The following is a 24,849-nucleotide window of genomic DNA, read 5'->3' as shown; positions in this document are numbered from 1 at the left end:
CTAACTGATCCTGAAATGTACTGGTGAAAGTCAGAGTACAAATTGAATTTCTTTTTTTTCTGTTGTTACCCTCTTGGAAGGTATACATCAACATAGCATGTGATGTGATTGCCACTTGCTATATCTTTCACTGTTCTATTTCTGTGTTTGATTCCATTATATTTTCATCTCCTATTGAACTATCAGGTACAATAAGTCAGATATCATTAGGTGCAAACATTATTGAAATCTTTGGAGCAATGCAGCACAGAAATTCAGATTATTATTTTGTTATGCTTCATGATATTTCAATTTGCGTACAATTTATTTTGGAAATGCTTTGCTCTGCCTAATACCTTTGCTAATAGTTATCTTTTAAAACAGTCAGGTGCTAAGTTGTTACGAGTTGGATTTTTCCAAATCTGGACATGATTGAATAAATCTATTACACTAAGGATTTGAAGAAACAACATTTCCACAAGAAAATATTTAAGTATAATAGATGAAATTAGAGACTACACGCTACAGCTGTGATCAACCAAGCAAAAGCAGACAGATGAGAACGACACACGTTGCATATGATTAAAACCGACAATTGATGGACAGCTATTCAATCACTATTGATTTTGGAAATCAGTTTTACATCCAAGAAACTACAATGCCTGATTTGACCTATCCGAACCCATGCTGATATCTACACTTGTTTAATATTAGCACTCCATATTATAATTGCTCCACTATTGGTGGTCATGCCTTCAGTCACCTTGAGCCCACGTTCTGGAATTTGCTGCATTTTCATTTCTGTATATCACTTTACCCCTTTAAAACATTCTTAGCTTTTGGTTATCTGCCCAGTATCTCCTTATGGGCTTCAGTGTCATACTTTTGTTTGGTAGTGATCCGAGGGAGTGCCTTGGGTCATTTCATTAGGTTAAAGGTGCTATATAAACATATATCGTGGTTGTTTAGATATATTGTTGATAAATCAGGCCTATTTTGGCATTAACTGACAAAGTACTTTGACGTTAATCACTTTCGTTACTCTTACAACAGTTCTACGTTTCACCTTCAACTAAAGATGAATTTATTTGTTACAGCCATTAATTACAGCAATGATTCACTCTTTAGTTCACAAGCTCTTCCTGAAAGTGGTTTCCATCAACCAACACTACTCCTTTGAAGACAAGCTGCTCTCGCTCCACTGCAGATGCCAGGGAACTCCTTCACTGCCACGTTGGGTTCGCTCTTCCCACACCGGGCTCAACCTCCGATTGTCAATGTTTTAATCCAGGCCCCCAGCCGCTGCCACGCTCTGGACTGCAACAAACTGCAATGCTGCCAACTATCAAAGTCCCCGCTGCGGGCCAAATGAAGCTGCCTCCACAACCAAACTTTCTCCAAAAGGTAAGTTCAATCTCCCGTGTGGTAGACGCTGCTGTTGATGCCAGGATACATTGCTGTCACATTGGGATCACTCTCCCCATAATGACTCACTCTTCTCCGTGCTGATGTCCTGCGCATTGCATAAACTCGCTCTCCACAGAAGGTAAGTAGATTAAAGTAAGAAAACAATGAAAAGAAGAAAGAAAAAGCCATCTTGAAGTCAAGAAGTCGCAGAGTTTGAGGAAACACAGCCTGCATTCCTTGGAATTTAGAAGAATGAGATATGATCTCATAAACATTATTAAAGAAATAGATATAGCAAATACAGAAAGGATGTTTCCCCTGGCTGTGTGATCTAAATCAGGGGACAGAGTCTCAGAATAAAACACAACCCATTTGGGACTGAGATAAGAAGTAAATTCTTCACTCAAAGGGTAATGAGTCTTTGGAATGCTGTAGTCCAGAGGACTCCAGTCAGTATGTAAGTTCAAGACAGAGACTGATAGATTTCTAGTATCTAATGACAACATGGATCTGGGGATAATGTGGGAACATGGCACTGAGGGCGTTGACCAGCCATGATGTGGAATAGTACAACAAGCTTGAGGGCTGAAAATGGCCTAAACCTACTGCTATATTCCCATTGATAGCCGAATTGAAACAAAGATGCAAAATAATATGGATTAAAAAATTAGATGGGACAGAAGAAAGGATAGTGCAGACTTGGTTCCAATTGCAAATATGGCTTTTATATGCAGCAGGTCAAAAGATTCTGGGGTTTTAATGATGAGAACTCAGAAACAATTGATTTTATAATTAAATATGAGCAAATCAAATGTTATACTATATAACACAGGGTATATACTATAAGCAAACTGAGCAGATTCTGTAAGAAAAACAGGGGGGCCTTGAGAAACTTTGCAGGTCTGTCAGCATCCGTGGAAATAGAAACAAAGTTAACACATCAAGTCCAATGTGACTCTTCTTTGGAACTGAGTAAATTCTACAATTGCATTGTGGCCATATGAGAGCAATTCTGGAGTACTTTATGGTATTGTTGATGCCATATTTTATAAAGTTTATTAGGTTATTGTCAAAATGAAGCAAATTAGATTAGTTCCTGAACTGAGATATAGAGCTATCAGAAGAGATTTTTCCCCCGTAAGGCTGAAGGATGATTTTATGGATGCAATTAATATTGAGGGGCTGATACATTCCTGATGAAGGGCTTATGCCCAAAACATTGGTTCTTCTGATCCTCAGATGCTGCCTGATCTGCTGTGCTTTTCCAGCGCCACATTTTTCGACTTAGAGAAAACAGATTCGGATACTTTTTTTCCGTGTTGTAGCCAGAAATATGCATCACAGTTTTTGAAATAAAGGTGGCAAAAGAAAATAGTAAATTCAAGATTTTATTCCGTTGAATGGTGATACACATGATGACCAGCTTTATAAGTACGATTAAAAATTGTTAGATTTAAATTTATCGCAAGAAGATTTTTTTGGGAACTTTGTTTAAGCCTGTTGCATTAAATTAAGAAAGTTGTTCTACTCAATTGTGAAAACTGAAATAACAAATTTTGAGACAGTTCCCAGGATCCGAGGATTGAAATGTGAAACAAATCAAGAGTTTGTTAACAGTAAGTTACTCACCAAGTTTGTTCAGAACTCAATAAAATGTTTGTAATGCTCATGCTGTGCCGTACATACAAACTCAAAGTAGTTTGCTCACCCAATGCTGTGATTAAAACTGTAATTGAGTTGACAGTGTCTCTTCCAAGGGGGCTATTTTACAGATGCATGGATGAACATGCTGATGATTCTCTGCAAGCTCAGTTTTTCTTTTTAATCAAAAGGTTGATGTGGCAATAACCATTTGTAGTTTAATGAAGATCTATTAAATGTTTGAAACTTCTATCACAACACTGCTTAGATCATTCAAAAACACACTAAAAGTGCAGACAGATCATTTCCAGTCCAAACCTTTCCTGACAATAAAAATGCATCTTGGTAGATGCATCTGAATTAGCCTCAACCTTAAAAATATGTTTCTCATCACACTATGGATTTTCTTTGCATGCAGCTCAAAGTCGGGTTCCTACATTAGTCCGGGGAGATGAGGAAGGATGGTATGGTTTGCAGATAGATGGATGGAGCAACCTCTTTCATTCACTTAACTTGGCAGGGATAAAGAGATTAAATAACTGTTTTATTCACTCAGGTTGAAGGAAAGGAGAGAAAATAGCATGATTCATCCAGGACACAGGAGGAAGGGAGATGGAATAATCTGATTTATTGGGAAAAACAGATAAGGCAATAATTAACTTATCACTTGAACAGAAATTTCCAGGCAACTATGCCACACTGGTCTCAGCTGGGAAACAATTTTCACATGTGTTAGACTTCCTGGTCATTCCAAACAGAAAACAAAATTAGCTTCTTCAATTCTTCATTTCTGAATTTCTTAAAATGGACAGTGCTGCAGGATGTTATTACTGTTAAGACAGTGGAAGAGTTTCAGTCTGAAATATTTGTAGTGCCCAATGAATTGACATGTTCCAAGTACAATCTTTAATCCTTCCTGGTGCATTCACCAGATGGTGATGTGTAGTAATTTACCCCTCCCCTTCTGTCATGAGGATACTCCTGTACCAAGTCGCAAATTGTTTTTTATTGGGGGGGGGGGGGTTGGAGATGCAATGGGCAAAACAAAATTTTTGTCTAATCCACTGATTATGACAGCCAATACCAAATGTCTAATGGATAATTATTGGCACTCTGACAAATTGCTCAACAGATTTCCATTAATTTCCCCATGATTACAGAACACTTCCCTATGTTTGTAATCATGTCAAAATTACAAGTACCACTACAGTTAATGATGTCTTAAAAGATGAACAAATACATTTTTTGTTTGCATGATTTCTTGGAGAGAACATCCTGGCATTGAAATCTCTATGATTCTTCAAAGCCAGTGCCTCTCTGATGAAACATTCATACTCAACATGATTTAACATCAAGTAACATTGATTTTTAAAACAAAATCAATTTTAGAGTAAGTGCGGTACTGTCAAAGTTAATACTTAATGTCCACCTTCGTCACCCTGAAAGGGTGGTGGTGAAATTGATTTTTGCATTGTTCAGTTAGTGTGGTGGGAATATTCCCACAGGTCTAATGTTCGATGCACTGATATTGAAGGAATGACAATATTAAATGATGTGGGACTCTGAGGTGATGATACTTCAGGCATTTACTACTTGTGTAGCCTCAACAATGTGGGCTTGGAAGATGCTGGCAAAGAAGCATTGTTAGGGCATTCAAAGGATAGTACACATTGTAGCCACAGTGCATTAGAGGTGGAGGGAGTGGATGCCAAAAGTGCTACATGAGCCACCTACCCAGTTTTTTGCTCTATCCTGGATGGTGTTGAGCACCTGTGCTGTTGCAGTTGCATCAATTAAAGGCAAGTAGACCATGTTTAATCACAATTCTTGCAGCTGGTTAAGAGGCAGTGTGGAATTAAGGAGTGAACCATTCACCCTAGAACACCCAACCTCTGACCTGCTCTTGTAACTGTGGCATTGACATGCCTGATGCAGTTGAGTTTCTGGTCAGTGGTATCTCTAGAGTGAAAATGGTTATGCTAATGTCCTGTACAAAATGCATCTGCTCTCATTGAAGATACTAACAGCACTATCAGCCCAAGACTGAATGTTGTCCAGGACCTGTTCTCAAGAATGTGCTGCATCATTATTTGAAGATTTGTACATGGAAACGCTGCACAGTTGTCAGTGAAGGGCCCCATTCTTGACTAAGGTGGGTAGAATATCCCAAATGGTGGTTCAGTGGTTAGCACTGTTGCCTCACCGCGCCAGGGACCTGGTTTCAATCCCCGCCTCAGGTGATTGTCGATGTAGAGTTTGCACATTCTCCCTGTGTCTGCATGAGTTTCCTCTGGGTGCTCCGGTTTCCTCCCACAATCCAAAGATGTGCAGGTTAAGTGAACTGGTTGTGCTAAATTGCCCATAGTGTTCAGGGATGTGTAGGCTGGGTGCATTAGTCTGGGGTAAATGTAGAGTAGTTACTTTTAGAGGGTTGGTGTGCACTTGTTGGGCCGTAGGGCCTTATTCCAGGCTGTAGGGATTCTATTCTATTCTAGTTGGGTTTAGGTTCTCACTTGAGGAACTCCCCTGATTGTATTCCAGACGTCATGTGCAGAAGAACTGCAGCCTTACCTATACTCTCTTAAAATAGTTTTACTGACAGAAATACACATCAAAAATATACATCACCAAACTTTTAAATATAGGTGTATACTTGAATCAGTTAATGCTCAATACCCAAGTGCAGTTAATATACAATTAACACTGCTGCAATACAATTGGATGGAGAAGAGTGGTCCAACAATTATAACCAGTTACAATTATGCTGGAGTTCCTCTTAACATCATTAATTTCAGTCTGACTGGGAATCATTGGTGTTAAATGATTGAATGCTACCCTGTCCTGTCTGGAATTCAGCGTTTTTACCGATATTTGAACCCAGGCTCTAACTAGGTCTACAGCTAGTTAGTCCTGCATCATGCAAACTGAGCAAGTTTAAGTACCAATTAAGACTGTCAATGTCAGTTTCCATCACTTTGATGTTTGAAAATAGACTGAGTGGTAATTAGTTGAATTGATTATGCTTTGCAGCAGGGCACATCTGGGCTATTTTCCACATTGTTGGTTAAAGCCTCATGCTGTAGCAATAGTAGAACAGCTTGTCACATGGCACAGCTAGTCTGAGAGAACAAGTCTAACAAAGTATTGTCAGAAACTGCAGCCTTTCCATTCCCAGTGCATTTGGTCATTTCTTAGTGTTACATGGAGCACTGGGATCCAGGGTGGGAACTGAACCAGGAGGTTGAGAAGGATATTACTCAGCCTTTCTGGCTGGAGATGGTCATGAATACTTCAGCCTTGCTTTTATTTTTAAATTTTAGTGTTAACATGACTCAAATGCTTTCACAATTGCCTGAGGTGCACTGGCTGTGGTTTGAGACAAATGTAATTGTTTGAGCTGGAACGTTGCCTGTCTGTGGAGTGTGTGCACAGGACGATGGCTTTTTGGGTATAATGTTTGTGCCAGCTATTTTTCTTTTAAAATAACTCTCCCTAACTTATGCCTGTTGTCTTGTGGCAACTTAAATACTGTGCCTTCTCGGAAATGAATGTTATCCACACATGTTGTGTTTTGCTTTAGGTTAAATGGAGCAGTCATGATTATTGAGGTTATTGATGAATTCTTTTGATTCTGCTTCTGTGTTAATCCAAATTCCCTGACCTTCAGCACAAACATGGAAGATAGCATCACCACCATCACTCGATCACCTGGTAAAGGAGTTGCCGAGAATGGAAAACCAAACATTGAGCCTCTAGAAATCTAAAAGTAGTCCTGGAAAAAAATCTCAACAAGAGTTTTTAAATAAAAAAATTACATTGGCCCTTCAGCTCCAACTATTTGTTGCTTAAATGTCAATTATCATTCACAGCTGGATGTCACAGGACTTCAGAGCATTGCTTTAATACCTTCACGTGGGATCATTTCACCTTGTTGATAGCACACTGTTTCTACTGTCTAGGATGCATTTATAGTCCTCTGTTGTAGCTTCATCAAGTTGGCATTTCATTTAGGTATGCCTATATTCCTCACTGAGCCAAGTTCTGATATTTGTCTTGATGGTGACGGCAGACTGAAGGTTATGCTCACTAATACAGTTGAAAACTTTTCTGGAATACAATTTTGCCCACCCAGATGACTTCCCTGATGCCAAGCATTGGGCTATTAAATCTGTTCTTAATCTATCTCACTTAGTATGGTTGTCATATCAAACATTGGAAGATATCCTCACTGAAAAGAGGACATAAAACAGAGGACTTTACACACATCCTAGACAGCAGAAACAGTATGTTATTAACAAGGTGAAATGATCCCACATGAAGGCATTAAAGCAATACAATCAAGTCCCAAGACATCCAGCTGTGAATGATAATGTGTAAAGGTGGAATTTTGTGTGATCTCTCCTCTCAATGCTGTCATGGATAGATGTATCTGTGAAGGGCACATTTGTGCAGACTACATCAAATAGGTTATTCCCTCATGTAGGTTGTGGGTTTTCCATGAAGGGAACTCTCTCACTATTCCATGATATTAAATGAATTCTCAGAAAGAATGTAGGATTAATTAGAATTTCAACCCTATTTCCTGATAAAAAATGACTTGCTAACCATCCCCAAATCTATATAGGACAGTAGTTAACAGTAAACAATGAACAAAAACAGAGAGTGAACATAAAATGAGCTAGCAATTTTTTTTTCACTGTGACTCACTTTGTCTTGCCACAAACAGAAAAAAAGGATTTTATGAAAAACTATTTGTAAATTGCTCACTACCATAATTTCTGACGTAGTGCTTGTGCTATGCACTTTGTAGTAAGAGTTATTTTATAATGTTACATTTACATATTTTTCTTTAGAGGTGATAAAGATTTTATTCTTTTCAACTGGCCTAAGAGCTAATCTGCTTTCTCACAAGATAAGATCATCCTGCAGTAATTTTTTTTGAGAACACTTGAGAATTGTTTTGTATTTTGTTTTATTTATTTCAAATTGTGAAGTTTTCAGTACTGAGGTGTTAGCAGCGCAGAAGGGAAAAAACTGAACTAACCTCAGAAAGAATGATTGCTGCGCTATGTTCAAATGGAAGAGACCAAGGTGAGAATGGATCTTTTGGCTCCATAAAGAAACTTTGAAGATTCATTTAAATTTTCACTAATGCAGATCCTGCACAAATCACCATGGTGAGATAGGAAAAAGCTATTCACTTGGAAAAGGTCTAAATGACACTGCTTTATGAATGGTTACTCTTAACCATTGAATGTTTATCAAGTTGGACACCCTAATATTATTCAAATGTTACATTAACAACTTGACTGCTTAATAGTTGCTTCCTGCAAATGAAACAGAACCTAAAGTTTCCTGTGTCAATGGATCCAACACCACCATATCCTGAGTCAGAGGTCACGCAACACCAGATTATTGTACAACAGGTTTATTTGAAATCAGAAAGCTTTCAGAGTAGTGATTGTGATTTCAAATAAACCTGTTGGACTATAAAATGGTGCTTTGTGACATCTGACTTTGTCTCCCCAGTCCAACACAGGCACCTCCTCATCAATTCTATCCTGGTATGATGAATTAAATCAACATATTATTTTTAGTAGATGACCTCTTTTTTTTTAAGAATACACTGTCATAAAATGGTAGGTTTCCTTCCCTAAAGGATGTAGTGAATCAGATGGTTTAATGATGTCAGTGAGAGTAATGGTGACTCGCTTCACAATCTAGATTTATCAATTGAATTTAAATACCACTAGTTGCCAACATGAGAATTGTAAACTGTCTCTGGAGTGTTAGTGTGAGTCTCTGAATTATTAGTCCAGCGATATTGGTAGTACACTACCAGCTCCTCTCTTCAGGAAGCATTTTTCAATTCTCTAGGCTGGCCAATTTTGTATCATGTTTTCTACTTCTGCACGTTGATTGCAAAATCTACATATTCACACAATTATGTAGTAAAAGTTGAATTGATAGTTTGTTCTTAGAAAAAATCCGACAGAATTTAGAATTTCAAATGCCATATGCTTGTGCTTTTTAAGCACTGGGAATTGCATAATTTAAAAGAAAAGCAGCAGCAACTCACATTATTGTGGATTACTGTTCTGTAACTCAGAAAATTAGACTTGCTGTAATTTACAATTCCCTTTTATAGCTAACCATCATTGAAATACTTGAAATATAGAAGTATACACCAAAAATTGAAATAACATTAAAAACGACAAAATTACAATGTAATTCCAAAACTATAGCAAAACAAAGATATCAATCAAAAGGAGGAGAAAAATAACAAAGTCTAACTGGAACCAACCAGTTTTGTATTTGGAACTGAAATTAGGTAACTTAGTAGTTAAGTGGTTGAGTGGGTGAGAAGAATCTCTGCATTAATGCAGCATAGTTGAATACTACTTCACATGTTTGTTCTCATTCTACATGTTGTAATGTCACCACAAGTCTAGCACACTCTTTGAGTGGTACATTAATGAAGTGGCTGTCATGGTGGTAACACTCATACCTCTGAATCGACAAGGTACCGAACATAAGTCCCATTGCAAGAGCAGTGCACAAAAGTTGAGGGCGATACTCCATTGTTGTACTCCACAGTATCATTGGAGCTACCTTCCCACTAATGGTGTGTAGCTGTGTGGACTTCAGAGGTACCTCCATGGCAGTGGCTCCTGGAACTGTAAGCTAGTGCATCTACATGGGAGTGCTGCACTTGTCACCGGTACCACCTGTTATATGAGACGTTAACACAAACATAGAAAATAGGTGCCGGAGTAGGCCGTTTGGCCCTTCAAGCCTGCATCACCATTCAATATGATCATGGCTGATCATGCAATTTTAGTATCCCATTTCCAATTTCTCCTCATACCCCTTTATCCCTTTAGCCACACTGGCCATCTCCGACTCCCTCTTGAATATAAATAATTAACTGGCTCCAATAGCTTCCTGTGCTAGAGAATTCCACAGGTTCACTACTCTGAGTGAAGGAATTCTTCCTCATCTCAATCCTGAGTGGCCTACCTCCTATTCTTAGACTGTGACCCCTAAGTTCTGGACTTCCCCAATGTTGGGAACATTCTTCCCAAATCTCACCTGTCCAGTACCATCAGGATTTTACATGTTTCTATGAGATCCCCTTTCGTTCTTCTAAATTCCAGTGAGTACAAGCCCAGTTGATCCAGTCTTTCCTCACGTCAGTCCTGCCGTCCTGGGAATCAGTCTGGTAATCCTTCACTGGACTCCCTCAGTGGCAAGAACGTCCTTTCTCAAACTAGGAGACCAAAACTGCACACAATACTCAAGGTGTGGCCTTACCAAGGCCCTGTATAGTTGCAGCAAGACATCCTTACTCGGATACGCGAATTCTCGCACTATGAAGGCCAGCATGCCATTAGCGTTTCTCACTGCCTGCTGCACCTGCTTGCCAACCTTCAGCAACTATTCCATCATGACACCCAGGTCTTGTTGCACTTCACCATTTCCTAAACTGCCATCATTCAGATCATAATCTGCCTTCCCATTTTTGTGACCATAGTGGATAATATCACATTCATCTACATAATATTATTTGCCCACTCAGCCAGTGTGTCCACATCATTCTGCGGTCTCTTCGCATCCTCCTCACAGCACACACTGCCACCCATCTTAATTTCATCTGCACATTTGCAGATATTACATTCAATTCCTTTGTCCAAATCGTTAACGTATATCGTGAACAGCTGAGGTCCCAGCGCTGAACCCTGCAGCACCCCACTTGTCACTGCCTGCCACTCTGAAATGGACCCATTTATTCCAACTCTCTGCTTCCTGTCTGCCAACCAGTTCTCTACCTATGTCAATACGTTACCTCTGATACCATGAGCTTTAAGTTTCTTCACTTATCTCTTGTGGGGAACCTTGTCAAAAGCCTTCTGAAAGTCCAGATACACAGCACCTATTGATTAACCCTTGTCCATTTTACTGGTCACATCCTCAAACATTTCGGGAGATTTGTCAATAACGATTTCCCTTTGTGAATCCATGCTGGCTAGAACCAATTCTGTCACTGCTTTCCAAATCCTCAGTTATTCTACGCTTAATTGACTTCAGCATTTTCCCCACCACTGATGTCAGGCTAACCAGCTATTGTTCCCCATTTTCTCTCCCCTTTTATTTTAAACAGTGTAAGGTGACATTAGCTACCCTCCAGGATGTGTCTACTCGTTCAAATTAATAGAGTCCATGGCACGACTACAAAGATTAGCAGGGGTATTATTTCTGGTATCTTGGCCAATATTTATCTCTCAGCCAACATCAGAAAAACAGGATATCCAGACATTATCACAGTGCTGTCTTGAGCAGCAAATTGGTTGATGCATTTCATACATTAAAACAATGACTAAAGTTCAAAAGTACTTTGTTGATTGTGCTGTGGACATGAGAAATCCTAAAGAAATGCATACCCTATCTTTTTCTACTCCTTTCTGATCATCGTCATCAGTGGTCCTTCGCAGACAAGGATGACTCGCTTCCACTCACAGGGTGAGTCCGTAGGTGGCTGTACAGGCCGACGCGGCTACCTCAGGCTCTGTTACACCTGAGGCAGCTGGTGGTCATGGGAAGGGATGGTTGTGGCATTGATGTGGCAGCGCACTCCTTTCACTGCTTCTCCTGGCTTCCGCTTTTCCCTATTGGCAGGTTCCCGAGATGCTCACGCCTTCCCGGATGCTCCTCCTCCACTTTGGATGGTATTCGACCAGAGATTCCCAGGTATCTGTGGGAATGCCGCACTTTGCCAGTGAGGCCTTGTGGGTATCACTGAAGCCCTCCCTCTGTCCACCTGGGGCTCACTTGCTGTTTCGAACCTGAGAGTATAGCACCTGCCTGGGGAGATCAGTGTTGGTCATGTGAATGATGGTGCCAGCCCATTGTAGCTGATCAAGGGTGGGTCAGTGCCTTGATGCTGGCCTGCTCGAGGATGCTGGTGTTGGTGTGTCTTCCTTCTCAGTGGATTCACAGGATCTTGCGTAGGCAGCATTGATGGTACTGCTCCAGTGCCTTGAAGTGTCTGCTGTAGACAGTCCATGTCGCAGAGCTGTATAAGAAGGCGGGACCCACCATAGCTCTGTATCCCATTGTCTTGGTGTCGGATCCGATGTTGCTGTTCTCCAACACCCTTTATTTTAGGCGGCTGAGGGCTGCACTAGCACACAGGAGGCAATGCTGGATCTCTTCATCAATAGCTGCTTTGGCCAAGAGGACACTTCTGAGGTATTGGAAGTGGTCAACATTCTCTAAAGCCTCCCTGTGGACCTTGATGATCAGGGGTTTCCTCCACAATGCCAGGCCATGTTGATAAAGCACCTTCATATTGCGGATATTTAGGGTGAGACCCATGCTCTTTTATGCCTCCATAAAGGTGCTGGAGTACGTCCTCAGAGTTTGCGCATACACAAGCATCATCTGCATACTGCAACTCGATGACACTGGTTGGGGTGACTTTGGATTTGGTTTGAAGGTGGCGGAGATTGAATAATTTCCCAGAAGTTCTGCAAGTTTTTCTGATAACCTACACATTGTCCTTGCACAGGAAGTAAAATCTTTATAGAATAATCCTTTTAGGAGACAGTGAAAACTGCAGGTGCTGGAGAGTCCGAGAAGATAAGGTGTGGTGCTGGGAAAAAGCACAACTGGTCAGGCAGCATCTGAGGAGCAAGAGAGGCTGACATTTTGGCCTTAACCCTTCATCAAGACATAACCCTTTTGCAATGTTGGTGCTTTAATTGTTCCATAATCAAAGTATTTAATGCACAGTCGTGATATATACAAAAAAGCAAGGAAAAAGCAATAAGATCAGATTCGTAGACACCACAGTTAACTTACATAAATCTGTCATCACCTTTGAAGGCTCCTAATGTTATTATTATTGGGAACCTGGGTTCTAAATTAGACATAAATGGGTTTTTGGTTTTCAGTTCTGTAAACATGACTTTATTTAAAGAAAAAAGAGACAGACACTCATTTCTTTTAGCAGGGGCTCAACAAGAAATCATGTTGTGTGGACTATATGACTAGTCAAGCCATCTTAGTAAGATAATGGCTGAACTACTTTTAAGATTTAAGACCCAGAGATAGATTGCTGGAGAGGGCCACAAGCAGGTCTAGTTCACAGAAAAAAGGAGGACAGTCTCATTTTGGTATTCTCCTCGCTATCAGACTGTAAAAACCTTCAGCTGTTTCAGCAATGCAAGTATACAGTGCTGGGAAAAGACCTGAGTTGTTTGTTTTCAAGAGATGAGTGAGTTGACTTAAATCTGTGTCTGTTAGGGGTGACATAGTAAGGATCTGGTCAATGTGCAGAAATTATCAAAGTCACCAAATTGCGAAAAAACACTTAAGATTTATCAAGCAAACTTTCAGTCTGTGTGGAAGTAGTATCTGTATTGTCCAGTATTACAACTTGAACACCTCCATCAAATCTCCTTTTCTCCAACGAGATAAACCTTGCTTCTTGAACCTAACCTTGCAGCTATAAGATCACATGGAACTTGGGACTTGAGTGTGCAGGGTTCCAGAGATGTCCTCACATACTCTCTTCTATACATCGTGTATCTACTTAATAAAGAATGTTGATGTTCACCGTCTAGGGTATCGACTACCCTCTATCAAGACACAAACTTACAGGCAAGTGGAAACCAAAGTTAACATTCTGCATCAGGTTTTGCTTCCATGGATCAATGGGAGTACAGTTTCTTAATCCACATCAACTAAGTTCAGAAAAGCAGGAAATCAAACAATCTTAATGATGAGTTGCCAAGTGTGAGGTATTGGTGTTCGATATGTTGGAAGTGACAATTCCATCATCCAATCAAGTGGCTGACTTGGCTGCAGAACAAAAGAGGAGAAAGTGAGGTCTGCAGATGCTGGAGATCAGAGCTGAAAATGTGTTGCTGGAAAAGCGCAGCAGGTCAGGCAGCATCCAGGGAACAGGAGAATCGACGTTTCGGGCATAAGGACTATTTCCTGAAGAAGGGCTTATGCCCGAAACGTCGATTCTCCTGTTCCCTGGATGCTGCCTGACCTGCTGCGCTTTTCCAGCAACACATTTTCAGCTGCAGAACAAAAGAGGCTGCTATTATGGAAACACCTGAGATCATGAGCTAGTGGATATAAATGCAGTGACAGGGACAGATTGTTAAATGCACCATGAGATGCAGAGGAGTGGAAGATTATTAATGAGCATTTTCTACATGACTATCATGATTTCAATTAATTCTCCTACAGATTAAAGTACAGTAAAAAAGTAGAACGATTTAAAAAAGAGCTAGATAAGTAGAGTAGCTGGAATTCCGATAGTAGTTGTTGTAGTAGTAGCAATAAGTCTTTGTTGACTGGGTTAACATTTTTAGGGAGGACACTGGAAAGATAAGGGATAGAAGTGATTAAAATAGTTCCATACTCGTTACACTGGGCGAACTGATGTCACTAAATACAAATAACAGAGAATAGGAACCTTATTTTATTCATACAGATTAGGTCTGTTGATAATATACAGTAGTCAAAGGTTTTATAACTGATATAACAATATTTACAAAGTATTACGAATATGTATGGATAGTTGATAATTGGTGACAAGCCAACAGTTCAGTCAAGCAGACCTGATGATGATATAAAACTTAAAAATGTATCTTGGACAATTTCTGAACATTAGCTAACTCCAAATGATTTATGGAATTTATGCCACATTGACCTCAACCATAGTTATTTATCAAGTGCCAAACGGGTTATGTCAGATGTGGGTATATTTGAATTTTAGATACTACATATTTTTAAGTATATTCCATTTAATTATTTATTGCATTAAACATTAAATGTCAACATTATTTAGTTCACTATGAATAATATTACTTAAGGAGCATGAGTGAATGTTAATTTTATGTTGAGATTTAGGAGGCAATAGTCCTTACTACTGTTAATATATTATCTGGGATGAAAGCCCAATTAGTTGGCACACAGTAGAAACAGACTGACCGTAATCATACAATTGTCACTACTCAACACCTAATTGTGGCAGCTTGTAGCAGCCATTTGTTCAATGAATTCCACGTGCCATAAATTGTGACCATGCATCCTTAGTGTACGCCGGAAACCTTATGACAACCATTGCATTGCAAGATAATATGAAATTGGAGTCCATTTGGTCCATCAGGCCCACACTGCCATTTGATAAGATCATAGCTGATCCGAATGTAGCCACAACTGCACTTTCTTGCCTGTCTCCCACACCTTGACTCCCATTTAGATCAAAAATCAGTCTAATTTTGCCTTGAATTTATTAAATGATCCAATTTCCACTGCTCTCTGGTGGGTAGAATTCTGAAGAATAACCACCCACTGAGAAAAGATATTTCTCCTCATCTCAGGTTTAAATGTGAAACTCTACTTTGAAACAGTGCTCCTTTGTTTTAAGCTCCCCCCAAAAAAGGCAAACATCCTCCCTTAGGATCGTGTGCTTCAATAAGATTAATTCTTACTTTTATAAAATCCATTAAGCATAAGTCCAATCTGCCCAACCTTTCCGCAGAGGACAACCTCTTTATCCCAAGAACCAACATAATGACCCTTTTCTGAATTGTATTCATTGCAAGTATATCCTTCCTTAATAAGACCAAATTGTACATAGTTCTCCAGGTGTACCCTCACACAGCTTAGCAAGATATTTAGAATTTCACTCCCTTTACAACAAAGGCCAATGTTCAATTTGCCCCCCTAATTATTTGCTGAGACTAAATGCCAACTTTTTTGATTCATGTGAACGACACCCAGGTCGCTCTGTTTATAACATTCTGCAATTTCTCTCAATTTAAATAATATTCTGATTTTCTATTATCCCTGCCAAAGTGGACAACTTCACATTTTCTCACATTATTTCCAGCTGTCAATTTTTTACACTCACTAAACATATCAATCTACCTTTCCAGATTCTCAATGTCTAATGCCCAGCACATTTTCCTCCATATCTTTTTACTATCAGAAAGTTGGGTTATAGTGCAGTCAGTCCCTTTATCCAAGTCACTCATACATATTGTAAACAGTTCAGGCCTTGACATTGACATCTGCAGCATTCCACCAGTTACAGATTATCAAGTTGAAAATGACCCACCTATCCTCACTGTGTTTCCTATTCGTCAGCCAATCCTGAACCCATCCTTTAAATCACTCCCAACTTAACTAGTGCTGTAACCTTTTAAATGGTGCCTTGGCAAATACCATTTGAAAATCCAGAAACACCACATCTGCTGGTTTTCCTGCATCTACCCTGCTTATTTCATCCTCAGAGAATCCCAACAAACTTGTTAAACACAATTTCCCTTTCAGAAAGCCATATTGAATCTGCATTATTGTACTGATTTAATAAATGTCTTGCTATTACCTCCTTAATACTGGATTGTGGCATTTTCCCAAATGTCCAGTGTCAGACCAACTGTTCTATAATTTCCTGCTTTCGGTCATACTCTATTCTTGAACACTAGTGTTATATTCTTCACTTTCCAGTATGTTGGGACCATTCTAAAATCCAGGGAACTTTGGAACATTACAATTAATGCATCCACAATCTCTGCCGTCACTTTGTTTAACACCATAGAATGCAGATCATCAAGTCCAGGGGACTTCTCAGTCTCTAGTACTTTTTTGTACTTTCTTTCTTGTGACTATGATAACTTTAAGTGCCTCCCTCCCTTTTGCTATTGTGTTTCTACTATTCTTAGGATGCTTCTGCGTCTTCTACTATGAAAAGCACTGGTCCAAAGGCTCTACGTGTTCCATTATTCACTCCCTGTCTCGCCTTCTATGGTACCAAATGCTCATTTCAGCTACTTTCTTCTAGAAATATACACAAAGGAAGCTTTTACTATCTTTCACAATAATTGCTGTTAGATTTTTCCTACTCCATTTTTCCTTTTTAGTTTATTCAGCCATCCTTTGTTCATAGAATCCCTGCAGTGTAGAAACAGGCCTTTCAGCCCATCGAGTTCACACCGATCCACTAAAGAGCATCCCACCCTATCCTTGTAACCCTGCATTTCCCACAGCTAATCCACCTAGCGTGCACATCCCTGGATACTATGGGGTATTTAGTATGGCCAATCTACCTAACCTGTACATCTTTGAACTGTGTGAGGAAACTGGAGCACCTGATGGAAACCCACGCAGACACAGGGAGAATGTGCAAACTCCACACAGACAGTTGTTTAAAGGTGGAATCAAACCCAGATCTCTGGCGCTGTGAGGCAGCAGAGCTAACCACTGAGCCACTGTGCCATTGATTTCTAAAGTTATCCAACCTTTTGTACTACCCCAACTAATCATTGCAGAATTTCTTTTTCTCTTTCAATCTGCTCCCTTTCTTAATTTTTTTATTTATCCATGGATGAGACATCCTTCCCAGAGTACATTCCTTTCTCAATGGAATATACCCTTGTCAAGAGTTAGGCAATATTCCTTTAGATATCTGCCAGTGCTTCTTTACTGTCTTTATATTTTAACTTAATGTCCTTTCTAATTTTGCCAACTTTATCTCTATTCTCTTGTAATTGCTATTACTTACGTTCAAGACACTAGTTTCACACCCAAATTTCCTCAACTTCCAAGTGAATGTGAAATTCACATTATTATCATGCTTATCTCAAGCATCCTATTACTACGAATTAAAATTCATCTGAACTCATTACTAGATTAGGAGTAGTCTGTTCTAGATATATTGTTGTAAGAAACTGTTCCAAATACAATTTATTAACTCATCCTCAAGGCTACTTCTGAAAATGTGATTTGTCCAATCTATAATAAAGATTGACATTACCCACAAATATTGCAAGTCCTTTCTTTCAAGCACTCATTATTTCTTGATTTATATTCTGTTCTACAACATAGCTAGTGTCAGAGAGACTATAGATCATTCCTACTTCTGTCTTCTTGTCTTTGTTAATTTTTATCTCCATAAACACTGATTCCATATTTTAATCCTCTGAAACAAAATCATTGCTCACTACTGTACTGAGTTCATTGATTATTAACAGAGCTACCTCGCTTCCCTTCTCTCTCTCCTGAAATGTCAATATACTGGAATACTCAGGTCGCAAACTTAGTCATTTTGCACCACGTCTTTGTTATGGCTATCAAGTCATAAACATTTATTTACATTTGTGCTATCAATTCATCCATTTTGTTATGTGTGGCTGTATACATTCTGATTTAAAAAAATCCTTTAATTCAGTCCTTTAATCATTTGTTTTTCTTTATGCTGACTGTATTTGGTGCTCTGGTCTGCTTGCTAGCTCTGTCCCTCCCTGTCACTCTCCACCTCAGTTGAGTTATTCTTCTGTGCCTTGTTCTTTCTCCTTTACTGTCCAAATCTCCTGTCATGTGAAACAGTAAATTTTATAGAATCACTACAGTGTGGAAGCAGGCCATTTGGCCCATTGAGTTCACACCTACCAGACCCATCCCCGACCCTATCTCTGTAACCCTGCACTTCCGGTGGCTAATCCATCTAGACAGCACGCCCCTAGACACTATTTATAGATACTTGGCAAATACCAAGACAAAAAAAAAAGATTTTTGGATTCATGACTAAATGTATGGGGACAGGTGAGTTTTAAAGAAAGATAGGAATTGGCGAGACAGAATATTTATGGAGAGATTTCCACAGGTGTAGGGCTTTGATGGCCAAAGGTGCATCCTTCAAGAATGGACAAAGTACTTGGAAAAGCTACAAGATGTGTTTAGTTTCAGAGTTGAAAGAACAGAGAATTCTCGGCAGGTTGTAGGGTGGAAAGTAGTGATAGAGATAGGGAGGAGTGAGGTCATGAAGGGGTTTGAGATAATGAATCAACTCTAGGATAGATATCTGATGCTTAGATGGGCAGGAATTTATGCAATCAGTTTACATTCAACAATATAAAACATATCAAGGCTGGCATTCTTTAAGTTGTTGGATATTCTTGTTTGTTTGGAATATTAATGACAATGGACATTTCTTTAGAAATAGCGGTTGCTCATTAAAAATTTAAATGTATTAATTTTATCCTGTTGGGCACAATGGAATGATTATTGACTGCACTGTGCTGCATCATTGAAATGCCATATCTAGAGAAAAGGCTTATTAAAACCTGACCCTAATCATTTTATTATTCCTGGTGCAATGCATGTAGAATGAAAAACAAAACTGTAGAGGGCTCTTTCTTTCCTCTGTAATGCCTTTGCAAACAGGAATGAAAAAGTACGGACTGGAAGTCATAGCAGAGGAGAGCATACAATGTTTATAAAAGCAGTTTAAAAATTACATCAGTTTGACCATCAATGTTCCACCTCCAACTTTTTGATAGATAGTAACACATACTCTTACTTTTTCAATGCAATGTTTTAATATTACACAAAGACTAATTTTGTTAGTATGTACCGAATCTGTACCATTAACAGTTAGATGCAAAAAAAACTTCACTTTTGCCACATTGACAGGTTTGCTTTCTGGATCTGCAGGGATATGAGCATACAGCATCATTGGCTGTTAATGACTACAGGGCTGTATAAGACAAACAATTTAAAGACAGAATTCCACTACATCATTAATCCTTCTTAGTATTCAACAGATATGGTAAGAAAAATGGTGAACACTTGTGTCAGAATGCCTAAGTCTACTAGTGAGATACCAGTAGTTCATGATCATCTATAATCTATTGAGACAGTTTGCAACCTTAAGTGTAAATATATTTCCTAAAATCAGCTTTGCATTTTGAACTGAAGGTATTCCTCAGTTGTTCTCCATAGGTGTTTTGTACAGCTTGTGTTTTTACAGATTTGGAGATCTGTCTCGCTTTTGTTTTAAATCAGGTTGAGGGAAAACAGGTATTTATTCCAATAGAAAATATTTTGAAGTACTGGTGTGGAGGAGAACAGATGGGAAAACTGCAGGCTAATAACTTACTAACAAGGATGTGCATTGAGATTTCATAGATCTTTCAGTCATTGAAGCAAGCTTACAGACATCCTATCAGAAGATAAGGAATTAACGATGATCACAAACAAAAAGAATTGCTTCCCAAAAAGAGGAGTGGAAATGTTCCAATTTTTTTGAAGAATAAATAAATACAGGCAAAAACCACCTAAAACACAGACTGCATTATTCATCCAAAATATTCCCAACCCTCTTACCTCCCCAGCAAATTAAAATTCTCACCCATGAATTTATGGGAAAAAATGCAAAAAGAATGTTCTGAATTCCACTCAGAGCACCTTCATTACTGATGATTATTTTCATCTGTTAACATTTCTGATCCTTCTTCAACATTATCAGTGATAACTGGAAGACTTAGCAAAATCTCCTTTCACATACAGACATACCATCTTCCAGGGGAAAAAAAACTGTCAATCAATGTTCTATAAAACAAAAGTCTTTTTAAGACCAATATCAACATGAACATTTGCTTAAAAAATTCCAAGCTTTAATTATAACATGAATGAATGTCTTCTTCTAATGTAGAAAGCACAGGATAAATTATATATCAGATTCTTTTGGAAATTTGATTTAAGCCAATACATTCAGTGCCAAATAGTCTTCCCTTGATATGATTTGTGCTGCACAGTGGCTGGAATATTAAATGTCTCTCATATGGCTTAAAAACCTTTAACAGCTATGGATTAATAAATGCATGAAGGCAACTCCCTAATTTAAAGTGCCAAATAGTCAAAGGGAAACAGAGTAATTGCTAATGGATATAATATTTACAGCAGCAAATGTGAACGCAATGATGCAATTGGATAGAAAGTTCTTCATTAGGGTTATAGAGGTGAAGACAATAATTACAAAAGACGGAAATCAGAAATAAAAGCTGAAATGTTAGGAACATACATCTGGTTCAGTTGGGCTGGAAAAGTTCTGTTTCTCTTCTGATTGTAACCCTTCACTGAAAGCTACTTTTGTAACATTGTCTCGAATGCAAGGATACTGTCCTGTGTCCCAACTTTTAGAATATTCTGTCTCTGATGATGCTTCTTAATAAGTTGACTTGAAGACATTTAAAAAATATATTAAATGTGCTTCCTAGGAAACTGGTTCATGTGTTTTTTTATAACTAAATGGACCATGTAATGGCCAGAAGTAAAGCAGTCTAACTAAACAATGGATGGAATCTTGTGCCTTTTGGTGACTAATTTGGTGACATGGACTAGTTAAACCCTTTCTGCGCATTGCCAATAGAGGATGTTAAATGGATAATTAATTCACACTTAATGACCTCATCTTCCATCACTGGGAAATGGGATTGGCATTTGGAAAACACGACAAGCAAACTTTGGCACATTTGCATGTGGGCTCCCCCAAGATTTTCCTTGTTCAATAGCACTTAAGGCCTGATCAAGGGGACCCAACATCGAGAAAGGGGATGGCTTTACTGCCAACATCCCTCATCTACCCTTCCCAAGATGCACCTCCAGCTATCATGTGCTCATGCCTGGGAACCTCCTCAATCCAAGGCCTCCCTTAGGTGTAGTATTAACAGCAGCCACTACCTCCCCAATGGCGCTGCTAAGTACAGAAGTGTCTTCAGCCTGTAGTTGGCCAGGTGGGGCGGGGACTTCCGACCTCAGAGTCCTGGGGAAAGTCTCACCGCTGGCATGGAAGTGCCGGGCTTGCACAAGTAGTGGCAGGTGTTCATTAAAAAGAGACAACGTGGGAATGTTGCCAGCTCTGCAGTTGGTGGCCAAGACCCCACTCGTCTCCACAGGGTTTGCCTCAAAGATCTCCCATGCAGGAAAGGGGAAGGGAACTTTAATAAAAACACATTGTTAAAATCACTATTTAGGAAATAACCAAATGTTTTATATAGCGGTGTAGTCACTTAATATCACTACTTAGGAACCAATTGAGCATTTATATTTAGTAGTGTAGGTTTTAAAGTGTTGAAATATTAATAAACATTTCATAAACACTAAACTGAGGGATTTATTTCCACACTACTTGAATCAGTGATCTTATTTTCAAATTTTCCACATATATTTTCCTCCAGGTCATGGAGGTCTTTTGAAAATATTCTGTGCATCCTTGCCCCCAAACATTGACGTTTTCTGTCAGCTAAAAATAAACAAGTTCCTTTGAAGCAAGTGGAAAGAAATTAGGAGAGAATGGATCAAGGGTGATTTTGAGGAATAGATCAACTAGGATTTGATTGAGTTGTGAAAGGGGTTTGACAGCCTGAATGGGTATATGAAGTATAGAAATGTATTATTACATGAGGTTAATTGAACATTACAAGAAGCATTTCTGAAATATATATTGCTCATGAAAAATATTTTTAGTTGCTCCTATTAGAGGTAAACATTACCAAAACTTTAGCTTCTGTATTTCTAATGAAGTCATTTTGACAAAAGACAAAGTCGTCATGATTGTAAAGGAAAGCTTGAGTGAGCTTCAAGTACTTGTAGGAAACAGAATTTTCTATGGGTATGTTTACTAAATCAAATCTCATCATTTTCATCAGCTATCCCTAATCTTCAGAAAAGAAATCGCTTTTCAGTTTCAAAGTTAAAATATTGGTCTAACATAATGAACACACCACTTTGCAGATTGACACATCTCACCTTGACGGAAAAACTGCATATTACTGTTAATTACACTACCTATAAAGACTCTGAAAGGAATGGGTGACCTTGCTGAAATGATGTACAAGCTATTGTTTAAAAATCTTAACCTTTAGCATTTTTACCAACAACAGAAAAACTGGAACATTACTGGGTCATCACCTAAATCTACCTAACACAGAATTCTTTAAAGAGCTCGAGTAGAGGCTGTTGTGCAGTGGAAGTTGCTTTTTCTGGTTAGATTTATGGTTTAAAGGAATTGATGAAAGACCAAAAATTAGATTTAACACTCAAAAATCATATTAAATGCACTGCAGACTGGAGTAAACCGACTTGAGAACCAGCAACACATTTCCTTCCACTGGTATGACATGAATAAACTTTAGATTTATAACTCTACCTTATAAACAAGATAAATATATGAAAACACACAATTCCATATTAATTCAATTCATCTACATCAATTTTTAAAAAGAATGAGTTCAGGTTATAGCTTGGTGTGGGTAGGGAAGATTATAATGTAGGCATTCTGTCAGTGATTGACACTCCCTGTAAGAAACAGCTAATTATAGCTGGTCTCCTAGTAACTACAATAATTGCTTTTCTCTCTCTCGCTGAAGTCACCACATATTTCTATGAGCTGTATACAGTGAAAATGAAATACAAAACTGATTTCTAAAAAAACAAGTAGAATAGAAGTTATTGTTTCTCTATAGGTATGAGGTATCTGTCTATATGGCTTAGAGACATCATTTCAGCTCTGTTTTAATCAAAAATCTTAATGATCAGAATTGAATTGTGTCAAAGTCTCATTTTTACATAAACTTTTATTTTGTCAAAGAATATGGGATAAGCAATTTTAAAATGTTACCAAGATATTTGGCCATTGAAAATCTCTCATATCTTAGTGTTTTAATTATCCTATGACTCAAGTATCTTTTTAATTCACACATAAGAAAACTTGTGTGTGTGTGTATACTTGCACAGAGTTAAATTTCAACTCTACCCTAATTATAACATTCATGTATGTACATTCACAAAATAATTCCTTTCCAGAAACAAAACTAATCAACTAATGTTCTCTTGCCCATTGGATGTGCAAGATATGATGATATATAGTTTTACTTGACACAGAAAGAGACACACACACACTCAGGACACAAAGGTACACAGACACACAGCAACAGAGATCAATTAATCCATTGTGGTAATCGTAGATAAACTGATGCCTCCAATGCTAAGTTTAATGGACCACACAGGTCCACAGTTGCTGGGGCAACAATACAATGGATACAGGTCATGATCTAGGGGGGCAGAGAGAGACAGACAGAGAGAGAGAAAGGGAGGGAGGAAGGTAAGAAGGAGCATGGTCTTGAGAAAACATAAACTGTTCATGCGCAAAATAAAACAGAAGGTAGCTTACCATGAATTGGATGTTGTCAAATCCATTTGCCAGCAGGTGGTTCTCATACTGGGGAAGTCCTATGCTCTCCAGCCACCGTCCCACAGTCTGAAATACAACTCTGGGTCCTGTAAGAGGTTGAAGGGGAAGCCGCTTCAGTAGTGACATACCATCAATCCGGTAATAGGGGCATTCCGAGGTTGAGAGGTGGCATTGCCACATCGTATTCCTCGGAATGTGACTGTCGAAAGAGCCCGCCAGCTTGATAGCTTTTGTGGTGCACAAGTCTATTGACAATATTATTCTCTGTAGCTTGACTAAATGCTGGAACGCTTCTCACAGCCAGCAGGTATTGCAACAAGATGTGGATCCAGCATGCCAAGGTGTCTATCTCTATATATATAGTAGTCTGTCTAAAGAACACATCAAAGAGAGAATATTAAAAGCAGGCTGGTCCCTGAACGTGTGAATGTCGCAGTTCTCCACGGTAAGCACTGTTCTGCCAGTAGCTAGGATTCTTTTTATCAAGTACTCCCACACTCATCAGTATGCTGTACCATGCTTCATGCTCCCCCCCTTCTCCTGTTCATTGCCCAGCCCAGGCTACACCTCACAGTCTCTATAAAGGCCATCAGAAAACCAGATTTCTTTGTCTGCTAGCTGTAAATCTGTTGCTGATGCAGATGCTGATGCTGTTCCCTCCTACACACACACACACACACACACACAAACGCCAACCTTGAATGATGAGTTCAGTTAAAACAAATGCAGGAAATACCACTGTACAAAATTCTTCAGTCTGCTTT

General features: G+C 38.9%; 1 protein-coding gene across 18 annotated transcripts in view; it reads right to left on the bottom strand.

Moving 5' to 3' along the window:
• Nucleotides 1–24,849, bottom strand: part of anks1b (ankyrin repeat and sterile alpha motif domain containing 1B) — an 818,433-nt gene that overhangs the window by 73,891 nt on the left and 719,693 nt on the right. For 16 of the 18 annotated variants that reach the window (XR_015761150.1, XR_015761151.1, XM_043713626.2 and 13 more), the window contains one exon: nt 24,065–24,171. Coding sequence is in view for 16 of the 18 variants with exons in the window: in XM_043713626.2 (XP_043569561.1) it covers nt 24,065–24,171 (107 nt within the window). In the remaining 2 variants the exon portion in view is untranslated. Of the gene's footprint in view, nt 1–24,064; nt 24,625–24,849 lie in introns of those variants that run through there. The other 2 variants (XM_043713650.2, XM_043713649.2) reach the window with 2 other exon arrangements.

The sequence above is a fragment of the Chiloscyllium plagiosum genome, unplaced genomic scaffold (genome assembly GCF_037043375.1).
Source record: "Chiloscyllium plagiosum isolate Xiang-an unplaced genomic scaffold, Cpla_swu_hap1 HiC_scaffold_23, whole genome shotgun sequence".
NCBI lineage: Eukaryota > Metazoa > Chordata > Chondrichthyes > Orectolobiformes > Hemiscylliidae > Chiloscyllium > Chiloscyllium plagiosum.
This window is presented reverse-complemented; position numbering and strand designations above follow the sequence as displayed.